The sequence below is a fragment of the Leiobunum rupestre genome, chromosome 8 (assembly GCF_980474605.1).
Source record: "Leiobunum rupestre chromosome 8, qqLeiRupe1.1.hap1, whole genome shotgun sequence".
In the NCBI taxonomy this organism is placed as follows: domain Eukaryota; kingdom Metazoa; phylum Arthropoda; class Arachnida; order Opiliones; family Sclerosomatidae; genus Leiobunum; species Leiobunum rupestre.
The window spans coordinates 31,301,066-31,318,716 of record NC_143391.1 but is presented as its reverse complement, the minus strand read 5'-3'; the positions used below and the strand labels follow the sequence as shown (position 1 = coordinate 31,318,716).

Below are 17,651 nucleotides of genomic sequence, written 5' to 3'. Positions count from 1 at the left end.
TCTGAAAAATCTCTTGCATCTCATCTGTCAGTATGTGTGTGTGTACAGGAAACCCCCTTTTCGTTCCTGATCTTCCTCCCAACGCGTCGGCGTATACCTATTTGGTCAAAACCCCACTACGAAGAAGCGTCATGATTTCACCCCTTAACTGGATTTTAGTGTACAATCTAGGCTGTAAAAGAAAATTTTAAAGGAAGTGACTAAATGTAGCAACGGTTCCCATTATTTTTCCCGAGGTTCTCGGAAGTTCATGATTGTTAAGCAATGTTTTTGGTTAGATTAGGTTACTTTAGTTTACTAATAGTAAATTTGCCATATTAATTTATCAATTAAAGCTACTGCCACAAGTGTATAATATTGTTACATAAGTGTGACACTTCCTATTCTTCACCTGCAAAAGTTTTACTGAGAGCTATTCACAAGACAGACTGCATTACGGGCTTCGCCGCAGTTTTGCGTCCGCTTGCTAACGCGTCACACGTAGCCTTTGATAGCGCCTCGCTAGAGGGAGATTTTCTTCTTGTGATGACGTCACTCCGTTACTAGCTCTCAGTAAAATATTCCTCAAAGTGACAAACTTATGGAACAATATTATAGACTTATGCTACTGCTTAGAGCTATCCCTAAATGAGTATGAATTAAATCGAAAAATCGACTTTAACCTTGAACGAATCGTCTAAGCTTTTTGTTAAACCTAGTGGCCGAAATTGTGAAATTTGTTGATCCACTATAAATATACTCCATTCAAGTCGCTTTGATTTCCAGTTTGGACCAATGAAATTCAGAGAAACTTGCCATGGAATCTGGAGTCAAGAGATCGTTATCTTCTACCTTGAGATAATTTTTGAGCAACGAAAATTGGGATTCTTTGCTACGTTTAGTTCCAAGTGTTTTGAATCATGTTTGGCCCTCAAAGAGTGAAATTTGTCGTTGTATAAAGAAGCCGTTTTGCGCAGTTATTAACAAAGCGACAAATTTTAAAGACTCTCCTGTTTTAAAAGGACCGGAAGTTTTGGTTGAATGCCAACATAAATAAAGGTTAATGTTGGGAGGTGTACGTAACGGATATACCGCATGGCTTATTAACGAACCTACGCCATTGATTACGGTGGACAGGTGTTTAACGACGAAAATGTTTTTGCCCGTTTGTCCGAATTATTTTCTAACGCGGGCTTAAAATTAAATTTGTGTGACTTGGTACGGGTCTGTTGGAGGTTTTCGTGGATTAAAATGGAAGAAGTCGCGTTTGAAACGTAATTTGTTTGTAATAATATCTTCGAATTTTGGGGTAGGTTGGCAGCTGAACGGGGAAACAGGTTGAGAATAGCATAGGACCGGGGTATTACAAAACTCGTACGTGAATCATAAGTCGCCCATTCAAAAAAAGCTTCGGCCCCACCGCTAAAATTTCTCCCACTTCTACTACGAGACAAATAGAAGGCCGGCGAATCGGATGGTTGATTTTAGCGAGGGGAGAAATAAGAAAAGAGAGAGAACGGAATCGAGGGGTTGAAGAGGAAGAAGGAGGATTAACCGTCCCTCAAATGCCCCCGTTTGACATTTCCCACGGTATCCCCATTCCCCGACCCAACAGAAGAGAGAGGGACGGCTATCTTCGAGCGCGAGCTTGCCGGGAAAGTTCCTTTATAGAATTTATGGTACCTTTTTACAACGCCGGGTGGCTCTGTTAACGTACCTCTCCACTCCCCTCTGCGGCCTTTCTGAAGACTGAAGCCAGACTCAATCCTTCACGCCTCGATTTTTTGCAGCTGGCTTCCAAAAACAAGTGACTGACTCGCAGCGCGACAGAATGATGCGGGCGGTGTATTTTCGCTTCCTTAGTTTTTCATTCCCGCCAAATTTATCCCGTTTTTATCACGAGCAATACGCGAAAATTACGATTTCTTAATTTAACTACTAATAATTTGCGTGTAATATTTTATAATTACGTTTGGCGTTTATTTCCCGCTGGTAAAAGTTCTACATGCGTTGTAAACTTCCAACCATCTTAGGCCTTGGCCTTCGTAAAGGATAGTGATCGGAGAATTAAAAGAATGGCTTACATCAACGTCGCGGAATGGACCTCCGAGAATGTTGCCGAATGGCTGGGAGGTAATTTAAACTTTTTAATATAATTGTTTTATTGTTAATTTTAGTGTGAGAGTGCGTTGAAAAAAACAGACTTAAACATTAAGCTGTCTTTCAAATTGTGAAATACAAATGTTGAATTATGTGTTGCTGCTTTGTTTATGTCAAGGACCATATTTATGATAACTATGGTTATTAGGTTAATCTAAGGTTTAGTTAAGATGGTCACTGTCTTGACTCTTAAAAGGTTTTTTTGCTGCCATTCTCACACATTTGTTTTCAGACTAAGGTAGTTGTTTTTGCAGTAGTGCCATTGTGTTCAAAAAGTTTTTGCGTTTTTAAATATTTAAGATAATGAATATTGATATGGTTTAATTAAGCAAGTAATCGTGGAGATTATAAAACCTTGCATATCAAAATATTAAGAATGTTTTCTCAATGCTAGTATTTATAAATTTCAGTAGAAACAACGTACATACCAAATAAGATTTTCATTTATAAGGAAATTCACAATTTTTTGTGAATTGGTATAGTGGTATATTTTGGCATCTTGAAGCCCGCAATTATTTATGCCTTAGTGGCCTGCGAATTGCATATACAACAGTGCACTTTTATTTTAATGGTCAAAAGAAAAGAAAAGTTTCCCTTCATGAAAATGATCTTCCCAGTCCCACCCTCTAGATATCATTACATCCACTCCTTTTACAATTTCCATTGATTGTTATCTAAATGCATATTTCAATTTTACTCTCACTGGAGTTTTTGGAAGCAATGGACCATACCCAACATATTTTAACTTTGCCAACTACCCTAGACTAGTAATGCCATTTTTTATAGTGCTTGGTTTCACCGAATGAAAGGATGAACTTATAAACAGGTTTTTCACAAGGACGTGAGACCTCTCTTCCATGTTAAAATAATGAAATATTTCTTAGGAGGTTTTTATACCTCAATTCGCAACTGTAATTTCTTAAGCGGTGCTTGTATAATATAGTAACAGAGAAGACCCGCTAAACTCCACAATGTAATTAGGAACTCCTTTTAAACCGGAAGATGGTTATATCTTGAGGCTAATTACAAATAATTGCTATAATATTATCTGTGTAATTTTTTATATTAGCTGATAATTGTGGTAGTAACTGCTCTTAAGTGGGCAGTGATGATTGGTTTAAATGGTTCTTTGAAGTATGCAAAACACCCAGTTATTCAGGACACTTGCTTATTATTCATTTATTCTACTAAAATTTAGGCGGAATAGATGCGTAGGTGTGTAAATTTTTAGTATAATTAATGAGGTTCAATCAAGGACTGATACATAACTTATAGAATTTTTTACTAATTCTATACTTTTTCATGCTGTTTGCATTTATTTTTTTTTGGTACCAAATTTTAAAAAAATATATCAAGTTCCAATAGTGTTCCTTAATGGAAAAATCAAGGTGACAAATAGTGTTGAAAATACTGTCCTTGACAATAGTAAATTTATTGGCCAATGTGGTAAATAGTGGACGGTATATTTTTTTCTCCAAAAAGGTTTTGTGTTGCTATTTAATGAACTTTTCTCAAAAAAGGCTAACCTTTGCGAACATTGCCCAATGATTTAGGAACATATTACCAATTCACATTGAATTTTCAAAATATTTACCAATTACCAATTCTTATTAGATTTTGAAAATATTACCAATTTCCAATAATTTTTTAAGGAATAATAGCAACCTAGAAATTCATCAAGGGGGGGTCGAGGTATGTGAATGTTAAGAGGGGGGTTGAGAAGAGGTGGAATTTTAGTACAGTTAAAGAAAGGCCCAAGGGGGGGGGGTCTGGACACGGAACTGCCCCTTGTCTACGCCACTGATATCAATTCAAAGTAAAAGAAAGATTTCCAATAATTTTTTATATTTTTCTATATATTACGAAATTTTAGGAATTTTTTAAATAATAGCGAATTCCAATAATTTAACTATCAATTAACTTCATCCAGGTCTTGATGATGCCATTTTACCTTACGCTCATTTCTTCATAAACAATCAAATTGATGGCCGTCACCTCTTAACCTTACTTCCCGATGACCTGAAGAATTTAAATATTACTAAAATTGGTCATCAAGAAATTATATTGGATGCTGTTGATTTACTTAGGCAATTGGTAAACTATCAAAAACAAACAAATTAAATTAATAAAATTGATACCCATAATTAAAATTTTGTTCTTTAGCATTATACGTTAACGACCGAAACTCTTCAGTCCATAGCATTAAGAGTTGGTTGCAAAGCCAGAAGCTTATATAATGAACTAAAACGTAATGGACCAAAAGAATGTCCCGAAAATAAAGGAGCTAAGCAGGAAAGAGTGTCTTGTAATATTTTGGCATCTGTATCTGATATTTTGGTAGCTGTGAAAGCTTTTATATCATGGCTTGATAGGTAAGCTCAATACAATGAAATAAAATTCTTCAAATATAATTTCTCTTCTAATGCCAACTAGGTATCCGTTTGATGGAGAAGCTAGATATATCCCAGTTAGAAAATCTTTACTTACATTAAGTATTGAGCTGGCCTCCACAGCTCAACGGGACCAGTTTGCTGAAAAACCACATGATATAATTAAAAACAGCGTAAGTTAGTTTTAAATAATTATCTCTCCAGCAGAAATAATTTTTACAGATTGTTGCAAATATTTTTCAATTATAGGCTTTAAACCTAGCCGAGTTATGTGATCAAATTATCCAGGAGTTTAATGACTCTCTCATCATTCAACCAGCCTCTTTGGATATCATTACTGTAAAGCGGAAACCAAAAGAAGAATGGGTAAGATGTGATTTATATTATTTATCGAAATTTGGTCTTATAAATTTGATTTTTCAAGGGCATTCACATTCATTCTACTTACAACGGCATTCATATAGTCGGAGGTGTAAAACATCAGGTGTGACATGAGATTGTCTATTTTTATTTTATGTAAAATTCCTTAATATATTTTATTAAATTATTTTTATCAGAGTCCATCCCATCGTTGTGGCAAAGTAGAAATTGGGGATGAAATTATACAAGTTAACTATCAGACTGTGGTAATTAAAATTTTAAATTCTGCTTAAATTAATTTTTTTGGTGCTCAAATGTTTCTATATTAATTTTCCTTAAGGTGGGCTGGCAGTTGAAGAAATTGGTCTACGCTATGAGTGAGCATGCAACTGATGTCCATTTAACTCTAAAAAAGAGGCCACGTCATTCTAATCTATCCGGTCAAGTGATAATCATGAAACCTTATAGAATTCCTTGCCGGAAAACAGCCTTAGCACGCCTTCACAAGTGGTCTGATAGTAACTGTTCACTAAATATTCAAGAAGGAGGTTACAATTCTAATAAAGCACCCATTGCTACGTAAGGCCTTTACTTCACGCATGATTTATTAATTTCTTGTGTTTTAGTGAGTAATATCAATCCTATTGTAGGGATGAAGTAGAAGATGATGATGATTCTGCATTTCTTCCCGATAAAAATATAAAATCTCTCACCGTTCCTCAAACTATAGCGCTTCCTACCACCAACGGCACTTGTGTGGAAAAGTCTCTTCCATTTGTATCCAAATCCAGAGCCACTGTACAGAGAAGAGCCACCGTTAGTGGTGCTTCCCCCGTTCAAACTAGGGCTCCCATTAGTATTGAAGAACTCGTTGTTTGTGCCAATTCAAAATCTCCTACCAAGGAATTAGTTGCGAGAAGCATATCTCACGATCCCAGGAAGCATTCTATGGGCAGTGGAATGATGACGCAGCCTTCGTTATCTTTTCTCAAGCACCTTTCCTCTCTTCAAGCCGCTGATGAGAGTGAAGAACTATGCCAAAATAATGAAGACTTGGGCGAATCAAGTCGTGGTAATAACAAAACTAAGCAATCACCGATTAACCCACCTATGCAAGACGCTTGTAACTCGGGAATGTCGGCCTCTGGTTCAGACGGAGATAGCGGAATCGCCGATGAGAAAGCTTCCACTAGCAGTTCTAATTTTCCCGTTTGGAAAAGAGGTAAAGATAAGTTAATGGCACTGTTTAAGAATGTACAAGCCTTTGAAGAAGACTCTACCGTATTAGAAAGCAAGATGATATCGCAACCCTTGCAAGGAGATGGAGCCCAATTGCATTTGAAGAAATTGATGGAACAGATTTCATCTCCCAACTCTACACCCCCTCCCTCTAGTCCCGTTAGAAAACAATCTAGCTCAAGCAGTATCGCATCCAGTAACATTAGTGATAATGGTATGTATTCCGTACTAAATTTTACATTAGCTTTAAGAAAATTATAATGTCTTTGAATTTTTATTTTTTAGTCTTTATTGGCACGAAAAGCCACTCGGAACAGTCCAAGTTGATTGACGAGGAAAATATTAAACCTAATTCTTATTCTTCAAAGGAAAAAAAACATATTTTTCAAGTATGCAAAATTAAATTTTAATGGTTATTTGAGTAATTTTACTAATTAATTTCCTCATTTAGTCACCTCTTCTTAGAAAAAAGCATTTTCATGGCCGATATGGTTAGATACTTATATTGCCTTTTCTGTTTTTATCAATAATATTAGTATTAAAACTAAGGTATTTGTAGCATCAAGACGGGTATCGTGTAAAGATTTGGGTCAAGGAGACTGCCAAGGCTGGTTGTATAAAAGAAAGGATGGCAAGAGATTATTTTCAGGCCCAAAATGGACAAAGAAATGGGTGGTCTTGAAGAAGCAGTATTTGTATTGCTTTCAAGATAAAGATGTCAGTTTAATTTTCCCCTTTAACCATTAGCTTGGCATTTCCAATTGTTTTTTTTTGATTTTTGCTTTTTTTACTTTTATGTTTGCGCAACCTGGTAGGATATACGCGCGGATTGTCTAGTTTTCCTTCCTGGTTTTGCAGTTTCACCCGCTTCAGATTGCAAAGCTAAAAAATAGTGAGCTATTATTGGAATGAACTGATTTAAAGCTAGTAAACCATAAGGCAGGTTTTTAAATTTGCACTTTTAATTTCAGTGCGTTTAAGCTACATTCACCAAGCGCTTCTTTTCTTTTTGCCTCTGAAAACGTTTCTGACATGACAAAGTACATAGTTTTTATTTTTCTTACTTTTAGTTTAATTTGTTAAAATTTTAAAATACGTTATTTTGTGAATTAAAGGTGGATGAATAAAATGGGCCTGGCAGCCATATCGTATCCCTCATTATCAAATACGATAGCGGAAACTGAAGAGGTTTACTTTAGTGAGACTGAAGATGAAGGTGATGAAGGATCTCCCAGTCGCTCTATCGGTAGCAGCTCTTCAGATTTGTACAATAACTCTTCCGATGGAAAGTCCAAGTCTTCATCATCTGCCAGTTCTCTGGCAAAGTATACTGTTGGCTCCTCTGGAACACAAAAATCTCCAAATGTTATTTGTCAATCTGATACTGGTAAAGCCCTCCCGTCTTCCCCGAAAAGCCCTTCAACTTTTGCAGGCAAAATTAGTTTTCCTAAACCTAGCAGTCCGTTAAGCGTTTCACCCAGAAAAACTGTCGCTGAAAAACCACTTGAAAAATCTTACCCTGAACCAGAATCCTATCACAGAAACGCTTCGTCAACTCGCACCCCAGTATATCCTTCGAAGCCATTGGGGTCTAATAGGCATTCTGGAAATTGGACTCCACCTGACCAGTTGGATAATTCGCCGTTACTTCAACAAAGAACTGGTGGGCGTTTTAAGGGATCTGGAGATATTTTAGCGCCTATTAATGTTCCTTCACAGCAATTTGGATCTGAAACTAATCAACAGTCATTGCCAAGAACCACCCAAGCCTATAAGGCGATAAATCAGTCTCCATTACTATCTCTGAGCAGGGGCCCTGTTTTGCCTTCCAGGTCTAAACCCCAAGTGATGGTCAATCAAAGTATATCGGTGGCTAATATGGCTAATCAATCACCCCTTACTGGTTGGAAAAATAATTCCAGATCAAGTCCAGCCGTCTCATCCATGTTAAGATGTTCTTCCCTGCAAAAGCTCAACACAAGTGAATCATGGCCAGTTGAAACTAAAGACTCAAATGGCCCAAGCCAAGTTGAATCCTTGCAAAGACAGAAAGAATTTGTTAGTGTTCTTGACCGCGAATATCGGAGGCTCTATGGTGATAAGAAGCCAGAAACCATATCACCCAAACACGCTGCTGATGAGGATAATCATTGTAGTTTGGATAGTACCGGCAGATCTCCTACCACTTGGTGGGGTAATCATCCAAATGTCAATGTGGTACGATCCGCTACTAGTCAACAAATTCACAGCCTCTACACTAGAGATTGTTGGAAAGAAAATGACGGTAATAGCTCCAATCTTCAGAGTGAAGAGAAATCTAGGTCAGTCAGTGTATCCTGCGATACCGGAAGCGGTAACATACCTGCTTCTGCTCCCCCTCTTCCCCAAAGAAATTTAGGTGCCAAATTTTTCTTATCCGGAGTGAATTCCATTGGAAGAGGAAATAAAAAAGTAATGGACGAGACTGACACCATATCAACGTCGTCTCCTTCAACCTCTTTGTCTTCTTTGACAAACAAAAACTTCAACGAAACTTCTATAAAAACGTCTTCGAAGTTTTCACTGGGAAAGCAATTTTCACCAAAATCCCCAGGCACTTCGTCAAGTTCATTTAGATTCTTTAGCTCTCCTAAATTTGTTAGAAAGTTTACGTCTCCGAAGCCCGAAAGGAAGCAGCTGACGTCCACCGCAACTATCACTTCTCCCACCATATCTCACGGCCATCTTAATAGAACAAATTTGTCCACTGATATTAAGCTATCACCCAGTCAGTTAAATAATCCAAAATCTCAAGGCTCTTTGCTTTCTCCATCTACCACTGTGACATGTTCCGTCTCAAAATCTCAGAAACCAGAAAGGACTTTTCTTGGCTCTCCAAAGCTAGCCAGGGCCATATTTGGATCCCCTAAACAAACGAAAAAGCCAATTTTATCAGTCAATACCACAACAACAGCCGTGCAAACTGAACATACGTTTGATGAGCTAGTTAGACTTCACCAAGAGTCGCTTTCAAGTAGTCAATGTGTTGTCCCAAAAGGTGCTGATCCTGGAAATTCGCGGTTTGCTATTGACAGGGGAAGTCCAGTAGTTAATAGAACTAGTAGCAATAGTAGTTTGAATAGCAACGCATCTGGTAGCGGTTTTTCATCAGTTGGTAGTTCACACTTTTACGTGGAAACGAGAATCAGACCTCAAATTACTATAAGTCTGCCTCTTGTTACCGAATCTACGAGGATTAACGACTTAAGAGTTATGTCTAAAGTCAGTGAGGAAGATCAGTTTCTACCTGAGGATATTCCTGAACCTCCGAAAACTCCCGGTGGACTGTCGAAACCAACAATGGGTGTGTCTATGCTAGCTAAAAAGAGGAGTCCAAGCGCTAGCAGTGATCTGACTTCCCAGTCAGATGGAAAACCTCCTCAGAATGTTACCAACGCTCTTAATGAAGACAGTTTTGAGGAATGGCATTCAGCCAACCCCTCCTTTGAGGAACATGTAGAAGAAGAACTGGAACGTTCTCAAAGAAGCGAAATAACTGTTATAATAAATGGCGATACGTCCAGTAAGCTGCTGCTGAGAGATTATTTAGATTTTCTCTATTTACGAATGCATTTAATTTTAGGTAAAGGAGTGGAGAGCGTATCCATTTCGAGCAGGGAGAAGGACGAGCTGGAAGCCTTGATGGATTCGTTCAAAGAACTTGGGCTAAGTCCTGATGGAGTCAATATTGACAATCGAAGAAAGCAGTTGTTATCTCTACTTTCCAAACAAAATAATGACATGGATGTAAAAGATAGGATCACTCGATTGGTGCTTGATTTCAGAGCCTTACAAAGAACACTGAAGGTATGTACCTAAATTCATCAGCTGACTATTTAGTATATCATGTAGGCTTATTATATTTTATTTCTGCGTCTTGGTATAGGACCACGAGGTTGAAGCTGCAGCCATAGAGGAACTTCTTTCAGGGCCCATTACCTCAGAGACATTGGAAAACTGGATTTGTCAATACCCTCACTTGTTACCCCCGGATTACTGTTGAAAAACCAAATATCCTTTACTATTTTTAAATGTGCCTTTTACCCATTCACTCCAAATACCAAAATCTTTTGAAATAGAACGTTAATAATATAAACCCCTATGCATTTGAGAATGACTTATTTCTTGAAGAAATTTATCTGCAATCAACTTATTAACTTAGAGTAGGGATTCCTTTAAAGTACGCCTTAATAGCGTATGACAGGTTGTATTTAAAGACTGTGATTTATATTGTCCTTTTTACATGTAAAGTTACATAAAGCGGTGGAATAAGCGTTATAACAATCGTGAAGAAGAATTACAAAAGCGTTGGGAGATATAAATCTTTTTAAAATCTATATCACGTTTTACATACATTTTATTAATTATTAGAGGCCTATTTCAAATATGCCTTTAAAAAGAAATTACAAATTTACATATATAAACGTGGGTATATTGATATAGGTACAAAAATAACCTAGAATTTTACCTTTGACAATCCGTAATGAAGTTTTGCGGAAAACTTTACTAAAAAATACTATAACAAAACGAGTTAATAATAAATATAATTCCGCTCCTAATGTTTTAATGAAAATATTTTTTGAGTGTATTTTAAATGTTTGTACATAAGATCTATGTTAAAATATTACATTTATATTGTACATAAATGTTGCCCCAACCGGTATTATCGAAGATCTTTATTATTATATACTTGTTAGTGATAATGGCTATTTCTTTTACCCCGGTTACAAACTCCATGTAAAATTTTGACAAGTGAAATTAATATAAACGCATTTTTATAGTAACGTAAAATCTCTTTTTATTGATCAGTCAAGATCTAGCTTTAACAAATCCTCATCAATTTTTTCAAATTTTTTAACCAAGTCATCCGGTATTTCAATTTCTTTCAATTTTTCAAGTTCTTCGGGTGGTTCGTCTCCTATCAGTATGTCAACAACATTTTCACACGCAACAACAACTTTCCTATTTTTCTCCCATTTGTGAAGTTCCCTCAGGATCAAATAAGCTTGTTTCTCCTTGAGTGTATTTCTTCCAAATTTAGTGGCACAGAGCTAAAAATGATCGATTTTTTTAAAATCTATTGAATACTGCCATGAATAGAAAATAATTAGTGTTCTAACCTGATTAAGGGCTTCTATCAATCTTAATCGAACTTTAGGGTTTGTATCTCTCGTTTTACTATCATCTAGGTATTGTAGTTCTAACGGTAGTTTTTCAATTTCATCCTCGTCAAACTCTTCAGGGCCAGCAAGTGGGAGAAGCAAAGCAGGTAGGATGTTAATTTCGTCTCCAAGTAAGAGTTCGTGATATTCTGAAATTATTTTGTTTTTTATACGTGATTACTTATGACCCAAATTTTTATTTTCTTACCAGTTTCAAAGCAACAATTTCTGATCGTTCCTATTACGCCCAGTTTTCTTAATTCATCGTCTTGATAAGTTGTGTAAGCCAGCAAATTTTTGATTAACAAATCATCACTGAGTAACATTCTGGCAAAGAAAAGAGATATCTCTTTTACTGTTTTAAAATTCAAATCTATTAGATTATATATACTTTCTAGCTTCTGGTAACGAAGTCAAGTTGCATAAAATTGGACCCATCAAATGGTAATTGGACTCTGGTTTTCCACTGTTAAGCACCTCAATATATTTTTTAAGTCCCCCATTAAGAATTAATGAATTTAATACAAGTTTACTGACAGTATTAAAGCGCGTTACATTCATGAGGAACATTAGAGTATTTTTGAGTAGTTTTTCTGAGGACGAGTTGATCATTTGAGTTACATTTTGTAAAAGATTATTTTCTCTAGTGAGTAGTAGGTCGAAAAACAAATCCTCCCCTGATAAATTTACGAAACATTTTAAGGCAAGGTCAACAACGTTTATATCATTCACTTCGACCAAACGGCATAAGCACCTAAAGTATTTTTCACATAATAGGTGTTGAATACCTTCGTTGGTTACAGTTAGTCCTAAAAATAAAATTTTATTTGAAATGGGTACTGTATTATGTACCAACTGCTTCGAGATATATTAATTATAATACCTAATATATATTGTAAACCTCGTATTTTTACTTCAGGAATGATGTCCGAATTTAATAATTCAATTAGTTCATCGTCAGTATTATTACTCGTTGCCATTTTCTCTAACATTAACAAAGGTCATGACCCCGAAATGGCATAACCACATGCTTGGCGCTACACGTGTTGTTGTTTGTAAATTGGATTACGTCTCTTTCCTAGCGTGTGTAAAATTGGCTTTATTCAATAGGATTAAATAGTTAAGAGTAATTAGGTTCATTTGTAGTAGTAAAAAAGTTTCGTGTATGTGACTAAAATATTACTTAAATTCGAAATGGCTTTAAGATATATTTTTATTCCTAAGACTTTGTCATTCAAATGTTATGCTTTGAATTTAACCAAATATTTTTGTAGACGAAATCATAAGGTATTTTATGTTTGTAAATAATATTAAATCATACATCATTCTTACCTAATTTAAATAAAAGTCAGTGAGGAGAGTTTTTTCTGGAATTCAACCTACTGGTACTCTTCATTTGGGCAATTATTATGGAGCAGTACAGAAATGGGTATCATTACAAAATGATGCTGACTGCATTTTTAGTATTGTTGATCTTCATTCTTTGACCCTGAATCATGATTCTACAAAATTAAGGAATGATACCTTAAAAATGACAGCAACATTATTAGCTTGTGGACTAAATCCTGACAAATGCACCTTATTTTTACAATCACAAGTAACATACATTAGCCTGGTTTAAATTTTTAGATAAATATTAATTTGTTCATGAGATTTGGTCTTTCAAAGGTTCCTGAACACTGCGAACTCTCTTGGATATTGAATTGTTTGGTGACAATGACTCGCTTAAAGCATCAACCTCAGTTCAAAGAGAAATCAGTCCAGCTAAAAGATATACCTATGGGCCTTTTCCTATATCCAGTATTGCAAAGTGCGGACATTCTAGCCTATAAGTAACTGAAACTACTCTAAAATTAGTTGAGAAATACTTTTAATACAATTTTTCCTTCAGAGCAACGGAAGTTCCAGTGGGAGAAGACCAAATTCAACATATTCAACTAGCCCAACATTTATGCCACGCATTCAATAACAAATACAAGAAAATTTTTCCAATCCCAGAACCAATAATAGGTAATTATTATGGCGATTTTTTCTGATTTGTTGACCTAAAATGTGCGCATGTTACGCAGATGGTACCATGGCCTGTCGTCTTAAGAGTTTGAGGAACCCTTCTAAAAAAATGAGTAAATCAGACCCTGATTTGAAAAGTCGTATTGAAATCACTGATTCTGACGAAGATATTAGAGATAAACTTAAAAAAGCTCTAACAGATTTCACATCAGCTGTAACTTTTGACGTGGAAAATAGACCCGGTGTTAGTAACTTAATTTTTATGCATAGTTTAGTTAGTCAAAAATCTGTAGACATTATATGCCAAGAATCTAAAAATTTGGAAACAGCTCAATATAAGTTAGTCGTATCTGATGCGATTATTGATAAATTTAAACCTATTCGTTTAAAAATAGAACAGTTAATGAATGATCAACCATATTTAATTAATGTCATTGAAAAAGGTGGAGATAAAGCTAGAGAAATTAGTTCTCAAACGTTAAAAGAAGTAAAATTAGCTTTAGGTATGATTTGAAATAAAACATATGCATAATAATAACAACTTTTTAATATACTTTAAAACAAATTATAAACATCCGTATAATACAAACATTAATATGATAAAAATATTTAACCTAACTAAAATTAAGCTTTTTTTTACTATAGTAATAATAATGTAACAAAATGGTAACAATGTAAAAATATGTTATTTATTAGATTAATAATTTCTTATATAACTATAGCCTCCAACTCGGATTTTGGGTTTAATATGAAATCTCTGCTATGAATAAGTTTCAATTCTAATTGTTGCGGTGAAAAATGCTCTGTGTTTTCTCCTGCTAAACCTGTTTTGAAAAATTTGCAAATTATTGTCCAATATAATTTATCAAACACAAAAATATTTTTACTCTTAGCAGTGTCGTAGGTTAATTTTAAAACAGACTGCATAGTGTTGATGGTTCTCTCACATGAAAGTTTCAAATTATTGTTGGTTTTACTCATCCACGCTAACAAAAGAGCCGTAAACAAATCTCCAGTCCCTGTAAATGAGACAGGAAAACGCGGAATCTCTAATCTCATTCGAATAGATTTTTCTAAAGGAAAAAGTTACGTTAAGATTTAAAAAAATATATATATGTATTTTAAAGTTTAATTAAGAAGACCTTTAACTGTGCTAGCAAAAGCTACTAGCTGATTTTCATTCCCTAATTTGGTACTCGTTATAACGACAGTCGGAACACCAATTAGATGTAATTGAGTCATGGCTTCTAAGGCATCCTCTTGGGTATTAATTTTTATATTTGTTAACAATCTAAAATTGGTATTTGAGTTAAATACATAAAAAAAAGTATAATATTTACACTCACTCAATTTCAAATTGATTTGGCGTTAATATATCTGCTAAAGTACAAATGCTATTTTTATAAATTGGCAAAAGTTCAGGTGGCACGTACTAAAATTAAAAAAACACATTTATTTGGCATTTTCTTTAAAATTCATTTACGGCAAAGAAAATTACAGTAACCATTTTATCTTCATCTCCCATAACAGGGTCGCAAACTTTTTATAAAGAAAATACTTTAATTTTAATATTTAATATACTATATTATTCTTACCATAGGTAATTTCAGGATTCAGCTGTTTGACCTCTTTAACTACTTCAGCCACATTTCTGAGAAATGTTACGGAACCCACGTACCCTATATAATTAATATTATTTAAGCTTTTAACAAAATTAATTATGTTTAACTGTGATATATATTACCTGTTAAAATATGAGTGTGGCGAAGTAAAGAATTCATACGTAAACCATCTACGATATCGGAAAGCTCTGAGTCATTTAAAACTTGTCCTTTCCATATTGGGAACCCTAAAGATAATTATAAATGTTTGTAGGCGTAATTAAAAGTTAACACAAGTAATTTACCTGTATGATTTGAAAACTGAACAGAGTTTATCGCATCAATGTCAAAACCAAGGAGCTTTAAAAATTATGTAAATTAATTTTTGGAACTACAATCAGATTGAAATTTATGTTTAAAATAAGTAAATAGAAAAAAGCATTCATGATTAAAATATAATTTTAATGATGATTGGGATAGTTTTATGATATTTAAAATTTATTAATACTCTTCTACGTAAGTTTACCTCCAACTTAAATTTATACCAACTTGTAATGGAAAACTTGCACTTTTATTTCCAACATAGCCTGACACAACATGACTTTGAATTGAAAGTACTCTTTTGAAATCCATAAGTTATCTTCGAAGAAATTAATGAAAAAATTAAATTACTTTTGTGTGTACCAATTTTCGATCATGCCTAGATAATAGATATATTTCCTATATCTATGTTTTCGATTTACAATTTGATATTTTTTTTTTAAATAAGAACTTGGTGATTCAGAGGCCATAGACACCAAAATAGAGCCAAAGTAAAACCGGTGCCTACGTTATTTAGGCACCGGTAAAACAAAGTAGTACATAAACGGTAAAATATAAACAAAAAAGGAATATTCGAAAACAAAGAGCTTTCCGATTGATGGTTTTTTAACTAAGTGATTACCCAAGAGACCTCCGAAAATCGGGCTCCAGTGCAGTTGTTGTAGTACGCTATTTATAGTTGGTTAACATGGTAACTTTGGAGCTACATTGATTACGCGCAAGGCAGGGATTTCGAATCTAAGGACTACATTTATCTTATCTTTGGCTTAAGCATGGGCGGTAAATAGGTTAAGAGAGGAAAGTTAATACAGAACCTATCATCAGTGGCGTAGCTAGCATGGGTGACACCCGGGGGCGGATATCATGGTGTGCTACTTACTAGTCTTTAGTTTGTGTAAGTTTTTATTTTTTTAACGGTCGGGTATCACCCCTCAATCACGCCCAAACGGGTAGCACCCGGGGCGGACCGCCCCCCCCCCCTAGCTACGCCACTGCCTATCATAAACCAAACTCCGTTAGTAGACCAAGATTCCACAGCTAACTTCAAAACAAGTCATGGGCCAGATAACACAATGAACGAACCAAGCGAGAGAGGATCTCAGGTACCAGAAAGCGATTGACCCGTCGTCAAGACCAAAAACGCTCTTTAGAGCGACACAAACCCTCTATCCCACACCAGGGATCGCGCCGGACGAGGTTGCAGCACGCAGTACATACGAAAACGCCCAGTCGGAGAATCAACCCACGAACTTTTCCACATTTAAATATATCCAGGGTAATAAAGAGGCAAAACCGGGATTTTGGATTGGCAACATGAGTGCTATATAATCGCTGGACTAGTGAATCAGCGGAGGAAACGTGAGCCAGATTGCATAAGACCGAACGAGAATCAGAACAGACAAACGCCGATAGAATAACATGCTAATCAGGTTGGAAACGAAAACGTAAGCGCAGAACAGCTGGGAATCACATAAAGTTATGTATTTGTACCCCGCCGTTCCGCTGGGCACTACGGCGGCACACAAGACAAAGAGTCATGCCGGACAAAAATGCACTTTGCGAAACAAACGTTCGGCCAGTGAGACAGCCATAAAGGCAGGCTCACATATGGCAAACAAACGCCCTCATCATGGCCCAACAAAAGGCGACACCATGGGCTGCCCTAATTCCCACCCTCGCACAGCTGAGGACTAGAGTGACTTCCTCTTCCACCGCAAAAATCCTCCCCAGTAGGATATTGAATGCCAAGTATGGAACACCCCCGAGGTTCCAGTGACCCAGCGCCCCGATCACGAGACACCCCAAGGACTCCAGTGACCCAGCAAACCAGGTGTGGACCGCCCCTAAGTGCCCCGCGACACCGAACGCCGGGTGTGGATCCCCTCAAGAGCTCCAGTGACCCCATCAAACCACTGGATAGGAACAGTGTACCTGTGCAAATCAGCCGCAGGTTATTAGCCATACGTTGCCCGGCTCTCGCCACGAGGAGGCTTTGCAGTTAGGATTTAAGAGAGCCAGCTGGGAATCACAAACGTAATCGAAAAAAATCGGAAGACGAACCATAGAAATATGAGAAATAATTAACTAGAATGATTTTTATAATTTTTCGGTGCGCGCCGTCGGCGATTAGAACCGTACCTTTAGCTTGTGCTTTACGTTTTCTGGCCTTAAAATGTCAAAAAAGCTACCTGGTTAAAAGGAATCACTTTTTGCATACCGTAGAGGTGAAAAGTTTCCACTATTTCAAAAAGCACCTATCCGGCATTGACTGGTCTCCGCTCCTCGGGACTCCCAGCATCTCCGATGCCTGGTCATTTGTCCTGCGTACAATCCAAACGGGTATTGATCTATTTGTTCCCATGCGAAAACCCACAAAACCGCCGAAATTA

At 36.1% G+C, this 17,651-nt stretch overlaps 4 protein-coding genes across 8 annotated transcripts; 2 read left to right on the top strand and 2 right to left on the bottom strand.

Moving 5' to 3' along the window:
- Window positions 1-1,759: 1,759 nt before the first annotated feature.
- On the top strand, window positions 1,760-10,909 carry cnk (connector enhancer of ksr). Of its 2 annotated transcripts, XM_090156465.1 has the most exons (18): window positions 1,760-2,112; window positions 4,070-4,233; window positions 4,303-4,511; window positions 4,573-4,702; window positions 4,779-4,895; window positions 4,954-5,013; window positions 5,087-5,155; window positions 5,230-5,468; window positions 5,540-6,111; window positions 6,178-6,342; window positions 6,414-6,517; window positions 6,580-6,619; window positions 6,688-6,845; window positions 6,944-7,020; window positions 7,100-7,168; window positions 7,244-9,690; window positions 9,751-9,974; window positions 10,054-10,908. In XM_090156465.1, exons 1-18 carry the CDS (start codon window positions 2,055-2,057, stop codon window positions 10,168-10,170), a joined length of 5,019 nt encoding a protein of 1,672 aa, XP_090012591.1. In that variant the 5' UTR covers window positions 1,760-2,054; the 3' UTR covers window positions 10,171-10,908. The 2 variants fall into 2 exon arrangements, with proteins under 2 accessions (XP_090012591.1, XP_090012590.1); XM_090156464.1 differs by having other exon boundaries at window positions 5,540-6,342; window positions 10,054-10,909.
- A 41-nt stretch (window positions 10,910-10,950) lies between these two features.
- On the bottom strand, window positions 10,951-12,715 carry LOC149933168 (co-chaperone protein HGH1 homolog). Of its 2 annotated transcripts, XM_090156458.1 has the most exons (6): window positions 12,662-12,715; window positions 12,213-12,407; window positions 11,721-12,138; window positions 11,538-11,656; window positions 11,288-11,478; window positions 10,951-11,218 (listed from the first exon to the last, which is right to left on the bottom strand). In XM_090156458.1, exons 2-6 carry the CDS (start codon window positions 12,319-12,321, stop codon window positions 10,973-10,975), a joined length of 1,083 nt encoding a protein of 360 aa, XP_090012584.1. In that variant the 5' UTR covers window positions 12,322-12,407; window positions 12,662-12,715; the 3' UTR covers window positions 10,951-10,972. The 2 variants fall into 2 exon arrangements, with proteins under 2 accessions (XP_090012584.1, XP_090012585.1); XM_090156459.1 differs by lacking the exon at window positions 12,662-12,715 and having other exon boundaries at window positions 12,213-12,464.
- On the top strand, window positions 12,310-15,581 carry TrpRS-m (Tryptophanyl-tRNA synthetase, mitochondrial). The gene is made up of 6 exons (XM_090156463.1): window positions 12,310-12,616; window positions 12,678-12,926; window positions 12,998-13,161; window positions 13,221-13,339; window positions 13,399-13,583; window positions 15,527-15,581. Exons 1-6 carry the CDS (start codon window positions 12,524-12,526, stop codon window positions 15,539-15,541), a joined length of 825 nt encoding a protein of 274 aa, XP_090012589.1. The 5' UTR covers window positions 12,310-12,523; the 3' UTR covers window positions 15,542-15,581.
- Pdxk (pyridoxal kinase) lies at window positions 13,900-15,609 on the bottom strand. Of its 3 annotated transcripts, none has more exons than XM_090156460.1 (9): window positions 15,490-15,609; window positions 15,246-15,300; window positions 15,084-15,188; window positions 14,935-15,018; window positions 14,838-14,878; window positions 14,686-14,771; window positions 14,482-14,630; window positions 14,227-14,412; window positions 13,900-14,163 (listed from the first exon to the last, which is right to left on the bottom strand). In XM_090156460.1, exons 1-9 carry the CDS (start codon window positions 15,571-15,573, stop codon window positions 14,048-14,050), a joined length of 906 nt encoding a protein of 301 aa, XP_090012586.1. In that variant the 5' UTR covers window positions 15,574-15,609; the 3' UTR covers window positions 13,900-14,047. The 3 variants fall into 3 exon arrangements, with proteins under 3 accessions (XP_090012586.1, XP_090012588.1, XP_090012587.1); XM_090156462.1 differs by having other exon boundaries at window positions 15,486-15,589; XM_090156461.1 differs by having other exon boundaries at window positions 13,901-14,163; window positions 14,844-14,878.
- Between the last annotated feature and the right edge of the window lie 2,042 nt (window positions 15,610-17,651).